General features: G+C 43.5%; 1 protein-coding gene across 7 annotated transcripts in view; it reads right to left on the bottom strand.

The window, feature by feature from the left end:
* The window catches only part of PIK3C2A (phosphatidylinositol-4-phosphate 3-kinase catalytic subunit type 2 alpha), a 241,093-nt gene that overhangs the window by 162,335 nt on the left and 63,291 nt on the right, over nt 1-15,467 (bottom strand). For 2 of the 7 annotated variants that reach the window (XM_077286569.1, XM_077286576.1), the window contains exons 1-2: nt 6,653-6,797; nt 241-1,385 (exon numbers count right to left, since the gene is read on the bottom strand). In XM_077286569.1, coding sequence (XP_077142684.1) covers nt 241-1,308 — 1,068 coding nt within the window. In that variant the 5' untranslated portion in view covers nt 1,309-1,385; nt 6,653-6,797. Of the gene's footprint in view, nt 1-240; nt 1,386-5,640; nt 5,648-6,418; nt 6,427-6,550; nt 6,560-6,620; nt 6,798-15,467 lie in introns of those variants that run through there. The other 5 variants (XM_077286570.1, XM_077286573.1, XM_077286572.1 and 2 more) reach the window with 5 other exon arrangements.

The raw sequence follows: 15,467 nt of genomic DNA, 5'->3' as shown, positions 1-15,467 counted from the left end.
CACCACAGAAGATCTCTGCTCATCTGACCCCCACACAATGAAGATCTCTGCTCATCTGATCCCCACACAATGAAGATCTCTGCTCATCTGACCCCCACAATGAAGATCTCTGCTCATCTCACCCCAGAGCCCCGCACGAGACACAAGGAATATCTCCGCTCCCCTGACCCCCACACAATGAAGATCTCTGCTTATCTGATCATAAAAAGGACAAAGACGGAAATTTGCCATTACACTCACTTCTGTGCTCTGACTCCTGGATAGATGGCTGTGTACTGACCGCAGATTTAATGAGTGGCTCCTAGAGACTGTGGCCCCTGATGGCGACTTGCCCCCTGCTTTCCTGTCACAGTAGGTGGATTTCACAGGCTTCTCCTCCAGTAACACAGCATCCCAGGGATCTCCTGCCACACTGGGAGATGCCTTGCCATCCAGACCGGCAGCGAGCTCCACCGTATCTACCTTGGGTTTACTAAGTGGATCCAGGTCCAACCAGTCAAATTTGCTAATGTCATCATCCTTGTCCGTCCCCTTCACTGGGAATGCAGAGGTTTCGGACTGTGGTCTCTGGGTTTCATGGTTGGACTTATCATTTCTTAAGAATTCTGATGTCCTCGCTATTTTATCAAGTAACCTAGCCATGTCAGGAGGAACAGAGGGATATGCGGGCAGGGTCGCTCTAATAGGGAAGGGTGCATGCACTGGCACAGGGAAAGAGACGTACGGGGCGGGTGCTGGGAGACTGAGAAACACCGGTTCTCTGCATCGCACCGAAGGGTGGAAGCCATTCTGAAAAGGATCTGAGTGTTTAGGGTAGGATGCAGCATAGGCTGGCTGTGAGGAGCAAGGCACTGGTGCTAGCAGCTGTGACGTCCACGGACTGCGCTGAAATGATGGGTTGGTAAAACATTGTGCTGATACAGCCGGATTTAACACGTGCGTTTGAGGTATGGCCGAGGGTTTTGGGACCACCTCAAAACTGTCATCTAGAAGGAACTTCTCTAACTCAGCGAGTGGAAGTTTCTCTAAATCGATGTTCTGCAACGATTTCTCAGCCCTGTATTTCGTATCCAGTTCTGGAAAGTCCATGAGATCACGATCTGGTACGGTGGCACCTGGAGATTTGTGGTGTGGTCTCATGAAGGTGCTGCCCTGAGCTCCCGGCTGTCTCTTCTCTCTCCGCAGCTTGTCTAACGCTTCCGCTTCCATCTGTAAGGCCTCCTCTTTCCCCACATCTCTAGCTCCAGAGGTGCGTGTAGACGGGGACACGTTTTGTCTGAAGCCATTGCTGCTGGAGATCTGAGCCATGCTGTGCCAGAGGGGCCTCTCGTGGGGTCGGGTCAGGTCCGTGCGAGAATCTTTTAGTAGCCCCTCACATCTGAGACCTGGAGAAAGAAGAGAGGCGACCATTACAGATATAAGAGCGACCATTGTGCACCACAAATCATCCCAGCACAGGAAATCCTAAATCCTAGGCTGAAATCTGAGCTAATCAGAAAAGATCCCCAGACCCACGATCAGACACAACGCCGCCCCCCGGTATCCTGTGTCATCCGCTTATCAGTCACATTATTAGCATTCGTGCTGCTCCACAATCCTGCAGAATTACTCATAACGATTCCCTGTGATGTCCTGCTATTCATCCTGAACAACTATTGACAAATGTGAGGCACCAGTTCAAACACCCTGTCCAATCAGAGGAGACCTCGTCACAAAATGCTAGGACAGGGAAATTGGGACACCCAGCCGCCGATCTATTCCTGCACTTCCAAGAGGAATAAGCAAGTGCAGATTTATGATCTCCTGCAGGCGAATACGAAGCATTTAGGATGAGGCGTCAGGAGAGGCGACGGCCGGGGCCCCTGTAGACGAGGATACCATGGAGGAGGCCCTGCTGGCACCTGACCGACAGCCCTGAACATAGTCATAGGGCACGTGTCGTCTGTCAGGACGGCCCCGGCGCTGCCATTACCATATCTGAAACTAAGCAGACGAACACAACAATCGTAAACACACCCAGAGCGAACACCCGCAACCAGGATCAGCAGCGGTCCCGAGAAATCACAACCCAACTGTCATGGTGTGACTCAACCCAACGGATGGTCTGTCAGCTAATGGCACAATACACATACAATGGGAATGGTATAGGTGAGAGGAAGGCCCTACTTGTAGGGATTGGTCACCATCTGAGCCTGTCCCTGCACTCCCCTAATGCCCTATATGGGTCCTTCCCCCGTCGCAGTCAGGATACCTCGTCCCTTGTAGTCACTTATTACTGCCCTGGCAGTCAAGGAGAACTAGCCTCACCTCTGCAGATAATACAAACAGGGGGAGGTGACAAACACCAAAGGGAAAAGGTAACAAAAACACCACACTTGGCTTATGAACACCGCTGCTAAGCTCCACACCACAGATAACAACAGCAACTGGACTCCAATAACCAGACGTGGCTGACACCAGAGAGCTGCTCCTGTTAGGCTGGTCTCCAGAAACTCTATCACCAACAGTCAGCTGATGCACATCATGTGACCTTTTAAAGGATGGTGGGAGTGGTCACCACCTGCATCAGCTGACCCAGCAGCACTGCAGTAACCTCAGATTGGGGGGAGGAAACTGACATTAACCCCTGATGGTCCAAATGGAGAAAAGTTTTAAACTGAGTGGAACCAGAGCTGCCACGAATCCAAAAAATGAATCGTGACCCCCTTTCAGTAGGGGGGACTCTGGCCCTCAACACCATACCTCACCAGAAAACGACGTACGGTGAGGATGTTTCGATCCACCATATTTCACCTCTGCAGGCACCTGACCCTCAGGCTTATGGCGAACGCAACCCAATGGAGGTGACAACAACGTAGGCTCCAGAGGAGCCATAAAACTCCAGAGCGCTGACCTATGGAATACGTTGTGTATCTGCATTACTGGGGGTAACTCCAGCTGGAAAGTGTTCAGGCTGAGAATGGCCAACACCCGATAAGGCCCGATTACCCTAGAACTCCAGGTCCCAGTAGCACACTTCCACCTGATGTTTTTGGTGGACACCAACAAGTACTCGTTCACACACAAGTCCAGACCTGAACGTTAATTTTCATGCATATGTTTGCCACAGGTTGGTGAACTCTTTACAGAACCGACAGAGACGTCCCCGTGTCTCCAAACTCATACCCCCACGACGCACAGAGGGAACCACCACCCTCCCCTGACCCGTCCTCGTAAGTGGTCTCCCACACACAGGGTTTGCATGTGGTGAGGGCTGAGTCTTGCCCCTACTCCCTGGCAGCACCTCTGCTGCCCCCACAGGAGAAGAAGGGGTAGGTTGTAGAAGGACGGCAGAGATCGTAGCTCCAGAGCTGCAGTCCGTACATGACTGGTCCCAGCTGACTACTTCCCTGGACCGCCAATGTATGACCGGGTTGTTTTTTCAACTAAGGGAGGCCTAAGACGATGGGAGTTGGCACAACAGGGACTCTTCATGACGAGTCCCTATACGCAAGTGTATATCATCTACAACTTGGGTCACCCTCAACCTGGCTGAGTGTGACTGAGTCAATGGACTGAACGCTTAGGGGTCTCGCTAGCGTCCTACCCCTCAGACCATGGGGGTTTGAACAAAGCGAGCATCCACCAAATTGACTCCTACTCCATTGTCCACAAGCACTGGTATAGTCTCAGTTACCCCCCAACCACCACCTCAGCAGGAATGGTACACTGAGACAAGATGGAGGAAATATACACTTCCTGGTGGCCTCCTTCCACACGACCAGGGGGACGCAGCTTTTGAGATGGTGATGGTACTTTGGTACGAGCTGGGCAGACATTGGTCATTTTATCAATCTGCCCACAGTAAAAACATGCCCCCATACCACGGTGAACTGCAGGCAACCACGTTTGAGATTACACTCCTCCCACCTGCATGGGTTCGTCCGTCTGCACCGATGTGTCCTCCTCCCTAGAAAGGACAACAGGGGGCAGATTTGGTGTATGTCTCTCCCGAGGCATATATCCTCCCAGATAGCAAGGGACATGGCGGCCTCCAATGACCAGGGAGCAGCGTACTGCTCCAGAGTATCTTGTAGCCTAGGTGGCCGACCCTGACAAAAATGGCTCCTAAGGGCAGAGTCATTCCACTGCGTGTCAGTGGCCCACCTCCTAAACTCCAAGCAGCACTCCTGAGCCAGCCAGCCCCCTGCTTCATTTTACGGAGTCTAGACTCAGCCAGGGAGACGCCATCAGGATCCCCATACACCAGCGCCAAATGCCACAAAAACTCATCCACTGACCGCAGAGATGGTGAACTGGTTGGCAAGAAGGCCCAGGATTGGGGACCACCCTTGAGAAGAAAGACTATAATCCCCACATGCTGTTCCTGACTCACTGAAGAACGAGGGCAAAGCCTGAAATACAGCTTGCAGGCTTCTTTAAACACTACAAACGTATCTCTCCCTCCAGAGAAACGGTCAGGAAGAGATATTTTGGGTTCTGGCTGAGCCTGCAACTGAGCCGAGGCCCAGATCCCCGTCAACTGCTGTAAGCTGCTGCGTCACCTGACCCCGCAGCTCCTTAAGCTCATCAGTGAGGGTCTGGATCAGTTGGGCAAAAGCCTGCATTTGAGCCATGGTTCACCAGAATAAATGTGATGGTTTGTGATAATGTCACGGTGTGACTCGACCCAATAAATGGTCGGTCAGCTAACAGCTTAATACACATACAATGGGGATGGTATAGGTGAGAGGGAGGCCCTATCAGTAGGGAATGGTCACCACCTAAACCTGTCACTGCACTCCCCTAACGCTCTATGCGGGTCCTTCCCCGCGCCGCCATCAAGACACCTGCCCCACCTCCACCAGTCAGCGCACCTGCCCCACCTCCACCAGTCAGCGCACCTGCCCCACCTCCACCAGTCAGCGCACCTGCCCCACCTCCACCAGTCAGCGCACCTGCCCCACCTCCACCAGTCAGCGCATCTGCCCCACCTCCACCAGTCACCAAACCTGCGCAACCTCCACCAGTCAGCGCACCTGCCCCACCTCCACCAGTCAGCACACCTCCCCCACCTCCACCAGTCAGCCTGTGCCCCCTCTCACCAGTCTGTGCCTCGCTTGAGGTTATATCAGTACTGGAGCGTTATAAGAGGCTGATATCACTCACATATGATGTAATGTCTGGAGCTTATATCAGCCCCTCTTATAACGCTCAATTACTGATATTACATCATATGTGACCGATATCAGTACTGGAGCATTATAAGAGGGGCTGATATCAGTCATATATAGAATGGGCTCAGCACTGCGGATATAACATAAGCAGGGGGAGCGGTTCCTACACTTCCGGTCGCTTATTGCCTGTAATAACCCCACAGTCGCCTCTCCTCGGCCAGCGTCGACTGATAACAGAGTTTGCAGTCACTACTGTAGTGAGCTCTGCCGCAATATACGGCCGGTCTGTGCTGCCATCATGCACTGCAAAACACAACACAACTCAGCCGCAGCTCAGGAGTGAGACACAGGGGGCGCTGCTTCATCATCCCTGCAGGGACACAATCACAAGACCCACTGACCAGAAGCAGAGACTGAAAAGTCAGAGAACCCGCAGCACCCCCCAAAACACTGATCACTGTCCCCCTTCCTCCTCCTCACACACCGGTCACTGTCCCCCCCTCCTACTCACACACCAGTCACTGTCCTCCTCCTCCTCACATACCGGTCACTGTCCCCCCTCCTCCTCACATACCGGTCACTGCCCCCCCTCCTCCTCACATACCGGTCACTGCCCCCCCTCCTCCTCACATACCGGTCACTGCCCCCCCTCCTCCTCACATACCGGTCACTGCCCCCCCTCCTCCTCACATACCGGTCACTGCCCCCCCTCCTCCTCACATACCGGTCACTGTCCCCTCTCCTCCTCACATACCAGTCACTGTCCCCTCTCCTCCTCCTCCTCACATACCGGTCACTGTCCCCCCTCCTACTCCTCACATACCGGTCACTGTCCCCCCTCCCCCTCCTCACACACCGGTCAATGTCCCCCCTCCTCCTCCTCGCACACCGGTCACTGTCCCCTCCTCTTGCTCACACACTGGTCACTGTCCTCCTCACATACCGGTCACTGTCCCCCCCTCCTCATCCTCACATACCGGTCACTGTCCCCCCACCTCCTCCTCGCACACCGGTCACTGTCCCCTCCTCTTCCTTACACACTGGTCACTGTCCTCCTCACATACCGGTCACTGTCCCCCCTCCTCCCCCTCACACACCGATCACTGTCCCCTCTCCTCCCCCTCACACACCGATCACTGTCCCCTCTCCTCCCCCTCACACACCGATCACTGTCCCCTCTCCTCCCCCTCACACACCGGTCACTGTCCCCTCTCCTCCCCCTCACACACCGGTCACTGTCCCCTCTCCTCCCCCTCACACACCGGTCACTGTCCTCTCTCCTCCCCCTCACACACCGGTCACTGTCCCCTCTCCTCCCCCTCACACACCGATCACTGTCCCCTCTCCTCCCCCTCACACACCAATCACTGTCCCCTCTCCTCCCCCTCACACACCGGTCACTGTCCTCCTTCTCCTCCTCACACACCGGTCACTGTCCCCCTCCTGCTCCTCTCCCTCACACACCGGTCACTGTCCTCTTTCTCCTCCTCACACACCGGTCACTGTCCTCCTCCTCAGTGTCTCTCCTCCGGGCCCGGTTTCTCCGTTGTTCCTGTACGTCTTCCTCGCTCCCGTCAAGCTACAAATAACGTGCGCGTCCGTCACTGACAGTACTGCGCATGTGCAGGTAAACCATTCACGGCCGCCACCTTCTGGAAGCAAGGAGAAGTGCAATGAATGGTCCAATCAAAAATACAGTATGTATATCATCACCCATAATACATCACTCCCAATATCCACTCTATTATATATCACTCCCAATATCCGCTCTATTATATATCACTCCCAATATCCGCTCTATTATATATCACTCCCAATATCCGCTCTATTATATATCATTCCCAATATCCACTCTGCTATATATCACTCCCAATATCCACTCTGCTATATATCACTCCCAATATCCACTCTGTTATATATCACTCCCAATATCCACTCTATTATATATCACTCCCAATATCCACCCTATTATATATCACTCCCAATATCCGCTCTATTATATATCACTCCCAATATCCACCCTATTATATATCACTCCCAATATCCACTCTATTATATATCACTCCCAATATCCACTCTATTATATATCACTCCCAATATCCGCTCTATTATATATCACTCCCAATATCCACCCTATTATATATCACTCCCAATATCCACTCTATTATATATCACTCCCAATATCCGCTCTATTATATATCACTCCCAATATCCGCTCTATTATATATCATTCCCAATATCCACTCTGCTATATATCACTCCCAATATCCGCTCTATTATATATCACTCCCAATATCCACCCTATTATATATCACTCCCAATATCCACTCTATTATATATCACTCCCAATATCCACTCTATTATATATCACTCCCAATATCCGCTCTATTATATATCACTCCCAATATCCACCCTATTATATATCACTCCCAATATCCACTCTATTATATATCACTCCCAATATCCACTCTATTATATATCACTCCCAATATCCGCTCTATTATATATCACTCCCAATATCCACCCTATTATATATCACTCCCAATATCCACTCTATTATATATCACTCCCAATATCCACTCTATTATATATCACTCCCAATATCCACTCTATTATATATCACTCCCAATATCCACCCTATTATATATCACTCCCAATATCCACTCTGCTATATATCACTCCCAATATCCGCTCTATTATATATCATTCCCAATATCCACTCTGTTATATATCACTCCCAATATCCGCTCTATTATATATCACTCCCAATATCCACTCTGTTATATATCACTCCCAATATCCGCTCTATTATATATCACTCCCAATATCCGCTCTATTATATATCACTCCCAATATCCGCTCTATTATATATCACTCTCAATATCAACTCTATTATATATCACTCCCAATATCCGCTCTATTATATATCACTCCCAATATCCACTCTGTTATATCTCACTCCCAATATCCACTCTATTATATATCACTCCCAATATCCGCTCTATTATATATCACTCCCAATATACACTCTGCTATATATCACTCCCAATATCCGCTCTATTATATATCACTCCCAATATCCGCTCTATTATATATCACTCCCAATATACACTCTGCTATATATCACTCCCAATATCCGCTCTATTATATATCACTCCCAATATCCGCTCTATTATATATCACTCCCAATATCCGCTCTATTATATATCACTCTCAATATCCACTCTATTATATATCACTCCCAATATCCACTCTGTTATATCTCACTCCCAATATCCACTCTATTATATATCATTCCCAATATCCACTCTATTATATATCACTCCCAATATCCACTCTATTATATATCACTCCCAATATCCGCTCTCTTATACATCACTCCCAATATCCACTCTATTTTATATCACTCCCAATATCCACTCTATTATATATCACTCCCAATATCCACCCTATTATATATCACTCCCAATATCCACCCTATTATATATCACTCCCAATATCCGCTCTATTATATATCACTCCCAATATCCACCCTATTATATATCACTCCCAATATCCACTCTATTATATATCACTCCCAATATCCACTCTATTATATATCACTCCCAATATCCACCCTATTATATATCACTCCCAATATCCACTCTGCTATATATCACTCCCAATATCCGCTCTATTATATATCATTCCCAATATCCACTCTGTTATATATCACTCCCAATATCCGCTCTATTATATATCACTCCCAATATCCACTCTGTTATATATCACTCCCAATATCCGCTCTATTATATATCACTCCCAATATCCGCTCTATTATATATCACTCCCAATATCCGCTCTATTATATATCACTCTCAATATCAACTCTATTATATATCACTCCCAATATCCGCTCTATTATATATCACTCCCAATATCCACTCTGTTATATCTCACTCCCAATATCCACTCTATTATATATCACTCCCAATATCCCCTCTGTTATATCTCACTCCCAATATCCACTCTATTATATATCACTCCCAATATCCGCTCTATTATATATCACTCCCAATATACACTCTGCTATATATCACTCCCAATATCCGCTCTATTATATATCACTCCCAATATCCGCTCTATTATATATCACTCCCAATATACACTCTGCTATATATCACTCCCAATATCCGCTCTATTATATATCACTCCCAATATCCGCTCTATTATATATCACTCCCAATATACACTCTGCTATATATCACTCCCAATATCCGCTCTATTATATATCACTCCCAATATCCGCTCTATTATATATCACTCCCAATATCCGCTCTATTATATATCACTCTCAATATCCACTCTATTATATATCACTCCCAATATCCACTCTGTTATATCTCACTCCCAATATCCACTCTATTATATATCATTCCCAATATCCACTCTATTATATATCACTCCCAATATCCGCTCTATTATATATCACTCCCAATATACACTCTGCTATATATCACTCCCAATATCCGCTCTATTATATATCACTCCCAATATCCGCTCTATTATATATCACTCCCAATATCCGCTCTATTATATATCACTCTCAATATCCACTCTATTATATATCACTCCCAATATCCACTCTGTTATCTCACTCCCAATATCCACTCTATTATATATCATTCCCAATATCCACTCTATTATATATCACTCCCAATATCCACTCTATTATATATCACTCCCAATATCCGCTCTCTTATACATCACTCCCAATATCCACAATATTATATATCACTCCCAATATCCACCCTATTATATATCACTCCCAATATCCACTCTATTATATATCACTCCCAATATCCACTCTATTATATATCAATCCCAATATCCACTCTATTATATATCGCTCCCAATATCCGCTCTATTATATATCACTCCCAATATCCGCTCTCTTATATATCACTCCCAATATCCACTCTATTATATATCACTCCCAATATCCACCCTATTATATATCACTCCCTATATCCACTCTATTATATATCTATCCCAATATCCACTCTGCTATATATCACTCCCAATATCCGCTCTATTATATATCATTCCCAATATCCACTCTGTTATATATCACTCCCAATATCCGCTCTATTATATATCACTCCCAATATCCGCTCTATTATATATCACTCCCAATATACACTCTGCTATATATCACTCCCAATATCCGCTCTATTATATATCACTCCCAATATCCGCTCTATTATATATCACTCCCAATATACACTCTGCTATATATCACTCCCAATATCCGCTCTATTATATATCACTCCCAATATCCGCTCTATTATATATCATTCCCAATATCCACTCTGTTATATATCACTCCCAATATCCGCTCTATTATATATCACTACCAATATCCGCTCTATTATATATCACTCCCAATATCCACTCTATTATACATCACTCCCAATATCCACTCTGTTATATCTCACTCCCAATATCCACTCTATTATATATCACTCCCAATATCCGCTCTATTATATATCACTCCCAATATACACTCTGCTATATATCACTCCCAATATCCACTCTATTATACATCACTCCCAATATCCACTCTGTTATATATCACTCCCAATATCCACTCTATTATATATCACTCCCAATATCCACTCTGTTATATCTCACTCCCAATATCCACTCTATTATATATCACTCCCAATATCCGCTCTATTATATATCACTCCCAATATACACTCTGCTATATATCACTCCCAATATCCGCTCTGTTATATATCACTCCCAATATCCGCTCTATTATATATCACTCCCAATATACACTCTGCTATATATCACTCCCAATATCCGCTCTATTATATATCACTCCCAATATCCGCTCTATTATATATCACTCCCAATATCCGCTCTATTATATATCACTCTCAATATCCACTCTATTATATATCACTCCCAATATCCACTCTGTTATATCTCACTCCCAATATCCACTCTATTATATATCATTCCCAATATCCACTCTATTATATATCACTCCCAATATGCACTCTATTATATATCACTCCCAATATCCGCTCTCTTATATATTACTCCCAATATCCACAATATTATATATCACTCCCAATATCCACCCTATTATCTATCACTCCCAATATCCACTCTATTATATATCACTCCCAATATCCACTCTATTATATATAATTCCCAATATCCACTCTATTATATATCGCTCCCAATATCCGCTCTATTATATATCACTCCCAATATCCGCGCTCTTATATATCACTCCCAATATCCACTCTATTATATATCACTCCCAATATCCACCCTATTATATATCACTCCCCATATCCACTCTATTATATATCGCTCCCAATATCCGCTCTAATATATATCACTCCCAATATCCACTCTATTATATATCACTCCCAATATACACTCTGCTATATATCACTCCCAATATCCGCTCTATTATATATCACTCCCAATATCCACCCTATTATATATCACTCCCTATATCCACTCTATTATATATCTATCCCAATATCCACTCTGCTATATATCACTCCCAATATCCGCTCTATTATATATCATTCCCAATATCCACTCTGTTATATATCACTCCCAATATCCGCTCTATTATATATCACTCCCAATATCCGCTCTATTATATATCACTCCCAATATACACTCTGCTATATATCACTCCCAATATCCGCTCTATTATATATCACTCCCAATATCCGCTCTATTATATATCACTCCCAATATACACTCTGCTATATATCACTCCCAATATCCGCTCTATTATATATCACTCCCAATATCCGCTCTATTATATATCATTCCCAATATCCACTCTGTTATATATCACTCCCAATATCCGCTCTATTATATATCACTACCAATATCCGCTCTATTATATATCACTCCCAATATCCACTCTATTATACATCACTCCCAATATCCACTCTGTTATATATCACTCCCAATATCCGCTCTATTATATATCACTCCAAATATCCACTCTGTTATATCTCACTCCCAATATCCACTCTATTATATATCACTCCCAATATCCGTTCTATTATATATCACTCCCAATATACACTCTGCTATATATCACTCCCAATATCCACTCTATTATACATCACTCCCAATATCCACTCTGTTATATATCACTCCCAATATCCACTCTATTATATATCACTCCCAATATCCACTCTGTTATATCTCACTCCCAATATCCACTCTATTATATATCACTCCCAATATCCGCTCTATTATATATCACTCCCAATATACACTCTGCTATATATCACTCCCAATATCCGCTCTATTATATATCACTCCCAATATCCGCTCAATTATATATCACTCCCAATATACACTCTGCTATATATCACTCCCAATATCCGCTCTATTATATATCACTCCCAATATCCGCTCTATTATATATCACTCCCAATATCCGCTCTATTATATATCACTCTCAATATCCACTCTATTATATATCACTCCCAATATCCACTCTGTTATATCTCACTCCCAATATCCACTCTATTATATATCATTCCCAATATCCACTCTATTATATATCACTCCCAATATGCACTCTATTATATATCACTCCCAATATCCGCTCTCTTATATATTACTCCCAATATCCACAATATTATATATCACTCCCAATATCCACCCTATTATCTATCACTCCCAATATCCACTCTATTATATATCACTCCCAATATCCACTCTATTATATATAATTCCCAATATCCACTCTATTATATATCGCTCCCAATATCCGCTCTATTATATATCACTCCCAATATCCGCGCTCTTATATATCACTCCCAATATCCACTCTATTATATATCACTCCCAATATCCACCCTATTATATATCACTCCCCATATCCACTCTATTATATATCGCTCCCAATATCCGCTCTAATATATATCACTCCCAATATCCACTCTATTATATATCACTCCCAATATACACTCTGCTATATATCACTCCCAATATCCGCTCTATTATATATCACTCCCAATATCCGCTCTATTATATATCACTCCCAATATACACTCTGCTATATATCACTCCCAATATCCGCTCTATTATATATCACTCCCAATATCCGCTCTATTATATATCACTCCCAATATACACTCTGCTATATATCACTCCCAATATCCGCTCTATTATATATCACTCCCAATATCCGCTCTAATATATATCACTCCCAATATCCGCTCTATTATATATCACTCCCAATATACACTCTGCTATATATCACTCCCAATATCCGCTCTATTATATATCACTCCCAATATCCGCTCTATTATATATCACTCCCAATATACACTCTGCTATATATCACTCCCAATATCCGCTCTATTATATATCACTCTCAATATCCACTCTATTATATATCACTCCCAATATCCACTCTGTTATATCTCACTCCCAATATCCACTCTATTATATATCATTCCCAATATCCAGTCTATTATATATCGCTCCCAATATCCGCTCTATTATATATCACTCCCAATATCCGCTCTCTTATATATCACTCCCAATATCCACTCTATTATATATCACTCCCAATATCCACCCTATTATATATCACTCCCAATATCCACCCTATTATATATCAATCCCAATATCCACTCTGCTATATATCACTCCCAATATCCGCTCTATTATATATCATTCCCAATATCCACTGTTATATATCACTCCCAATATCCGCTCTATTATATATCACTCTCAATATACACTCTGCTATATATCACTCCCAATATCCGCTCTATTATATATCACTCCCAATATCCGCTCTATTATATATCACTCCCAATATACACTCTGCTATATATCACTCCCAATATCCGCTCTATTATATATCACTCCCAATATCCGCTCTATTATATATCACTCTCAATATCCACTCTATTATATATCACTCCCAATATCCACTCTGTTATAACTCACTCCCAATATCCACTCTATTATATATCATTCCCAATATCCACTCTATTATATATCGCTCCCAATATCCGCTCTATTATATATCACTCCCAATATCCATTCTATTATATATCACTCTCAATATCCACTCTATTATATATCACTCCCAATATCCACTCTGTTATATCTCACTCCCAATATCCACTCTATTATATATCATTCCCAATATCCACTCTATTATACATCGCTCCCAATATCCGCTCTATTATATATCACTCCCAATATCCATTCTATTATATATCACTCTCAATATCCACTCTATTATATATCACTCCCAATGTCCGCTCTATTATATATCAAAAGAAAAAAGGAATGTAGTCAGCTTACCGGTCTTAGACGAAATCCCCAGACCTGGCAACGCCCAGCACGGTTCGGGGTGAGTGCCCACAGCAAATGAAGACAAAAAGAGAAATGATCCAGCTGGAGGTGGAGGCAGTTCAGACTTAGTGAGACTTTATTAGACAACTAAAGCAATAAATAGTTCTTCAAAAAGAAAAATCTTTACATAGCAAACACCTGGCACACCAGTGAGGAGGATCATAGTTGAAACGCGTTGATCCTCCTCACTGGTGTGCCAGGTGTTTGCTATGTGAAGATTTTTCTTTTTGAAGAACTATTTATTGCTTTAGTTGTCTAATAAAGTCTCACTAAGTCTGAACTGCCTCCACCTCCAGCTGGATCATTTCTCTTTTTGTCTATTATCACTTTTTGTCAATATCCACTCTATTATATATCACTCCCGATATCCACTCTATTATATATCACTCCCAATATCCACTCTATTATATATCACTCCCAATATCCACTCTGTTATATATCACTCCCGATATCCACTCTATTATATATCACTCCCAATATCCACTCTATTATACATCACTTTCAATATCCACTCTATTATATATCCCTTCCGATATCCACTCTATTATATATCACTCCTGATAGCCACTCTAATATATATCACTCCCAATATCCACTCTATTATATATCACTCCTAATATCCACTCTGTTATATATCACTCCCAATATCCACTCTGTTATATATCACTCCCAAAATCCGCTGTATTTTATATCACTCCCAATATCAGCTCTATTATATATCACCCCCAATATCCGCTGTTATATATCACTCCCAATATCCACTCTATTATATATCACTCCCGATATCCACTCTATTATAAATCACTCCCGATATCCGCTCTATTATATATCACTCCCAATATCCACTCTTTTATATATCACTCCCAATATCCGCTCTATTATATATCACTCTCA

The sequence above is a fragment of the Ranitomeya variabilis genome, chromosome 2, assembly GCF_051348905.1.
Source record: "Ranitomeya variabilis isolate aRanVar5 chromosome 2, aRanVar5.hap1, whole genome shotgun sequence".
Classification (NCBI taxonomy): domain Eukaryota; kingdom Metazoa; phylum Chordata; class Amphibia; order Anura; family Dendrobatidae; genus Ranitomeya; species Ranitomeya variabilis.
This window is presented reverse-complemented; position numbering and strand designations above follow the sequence as displayed.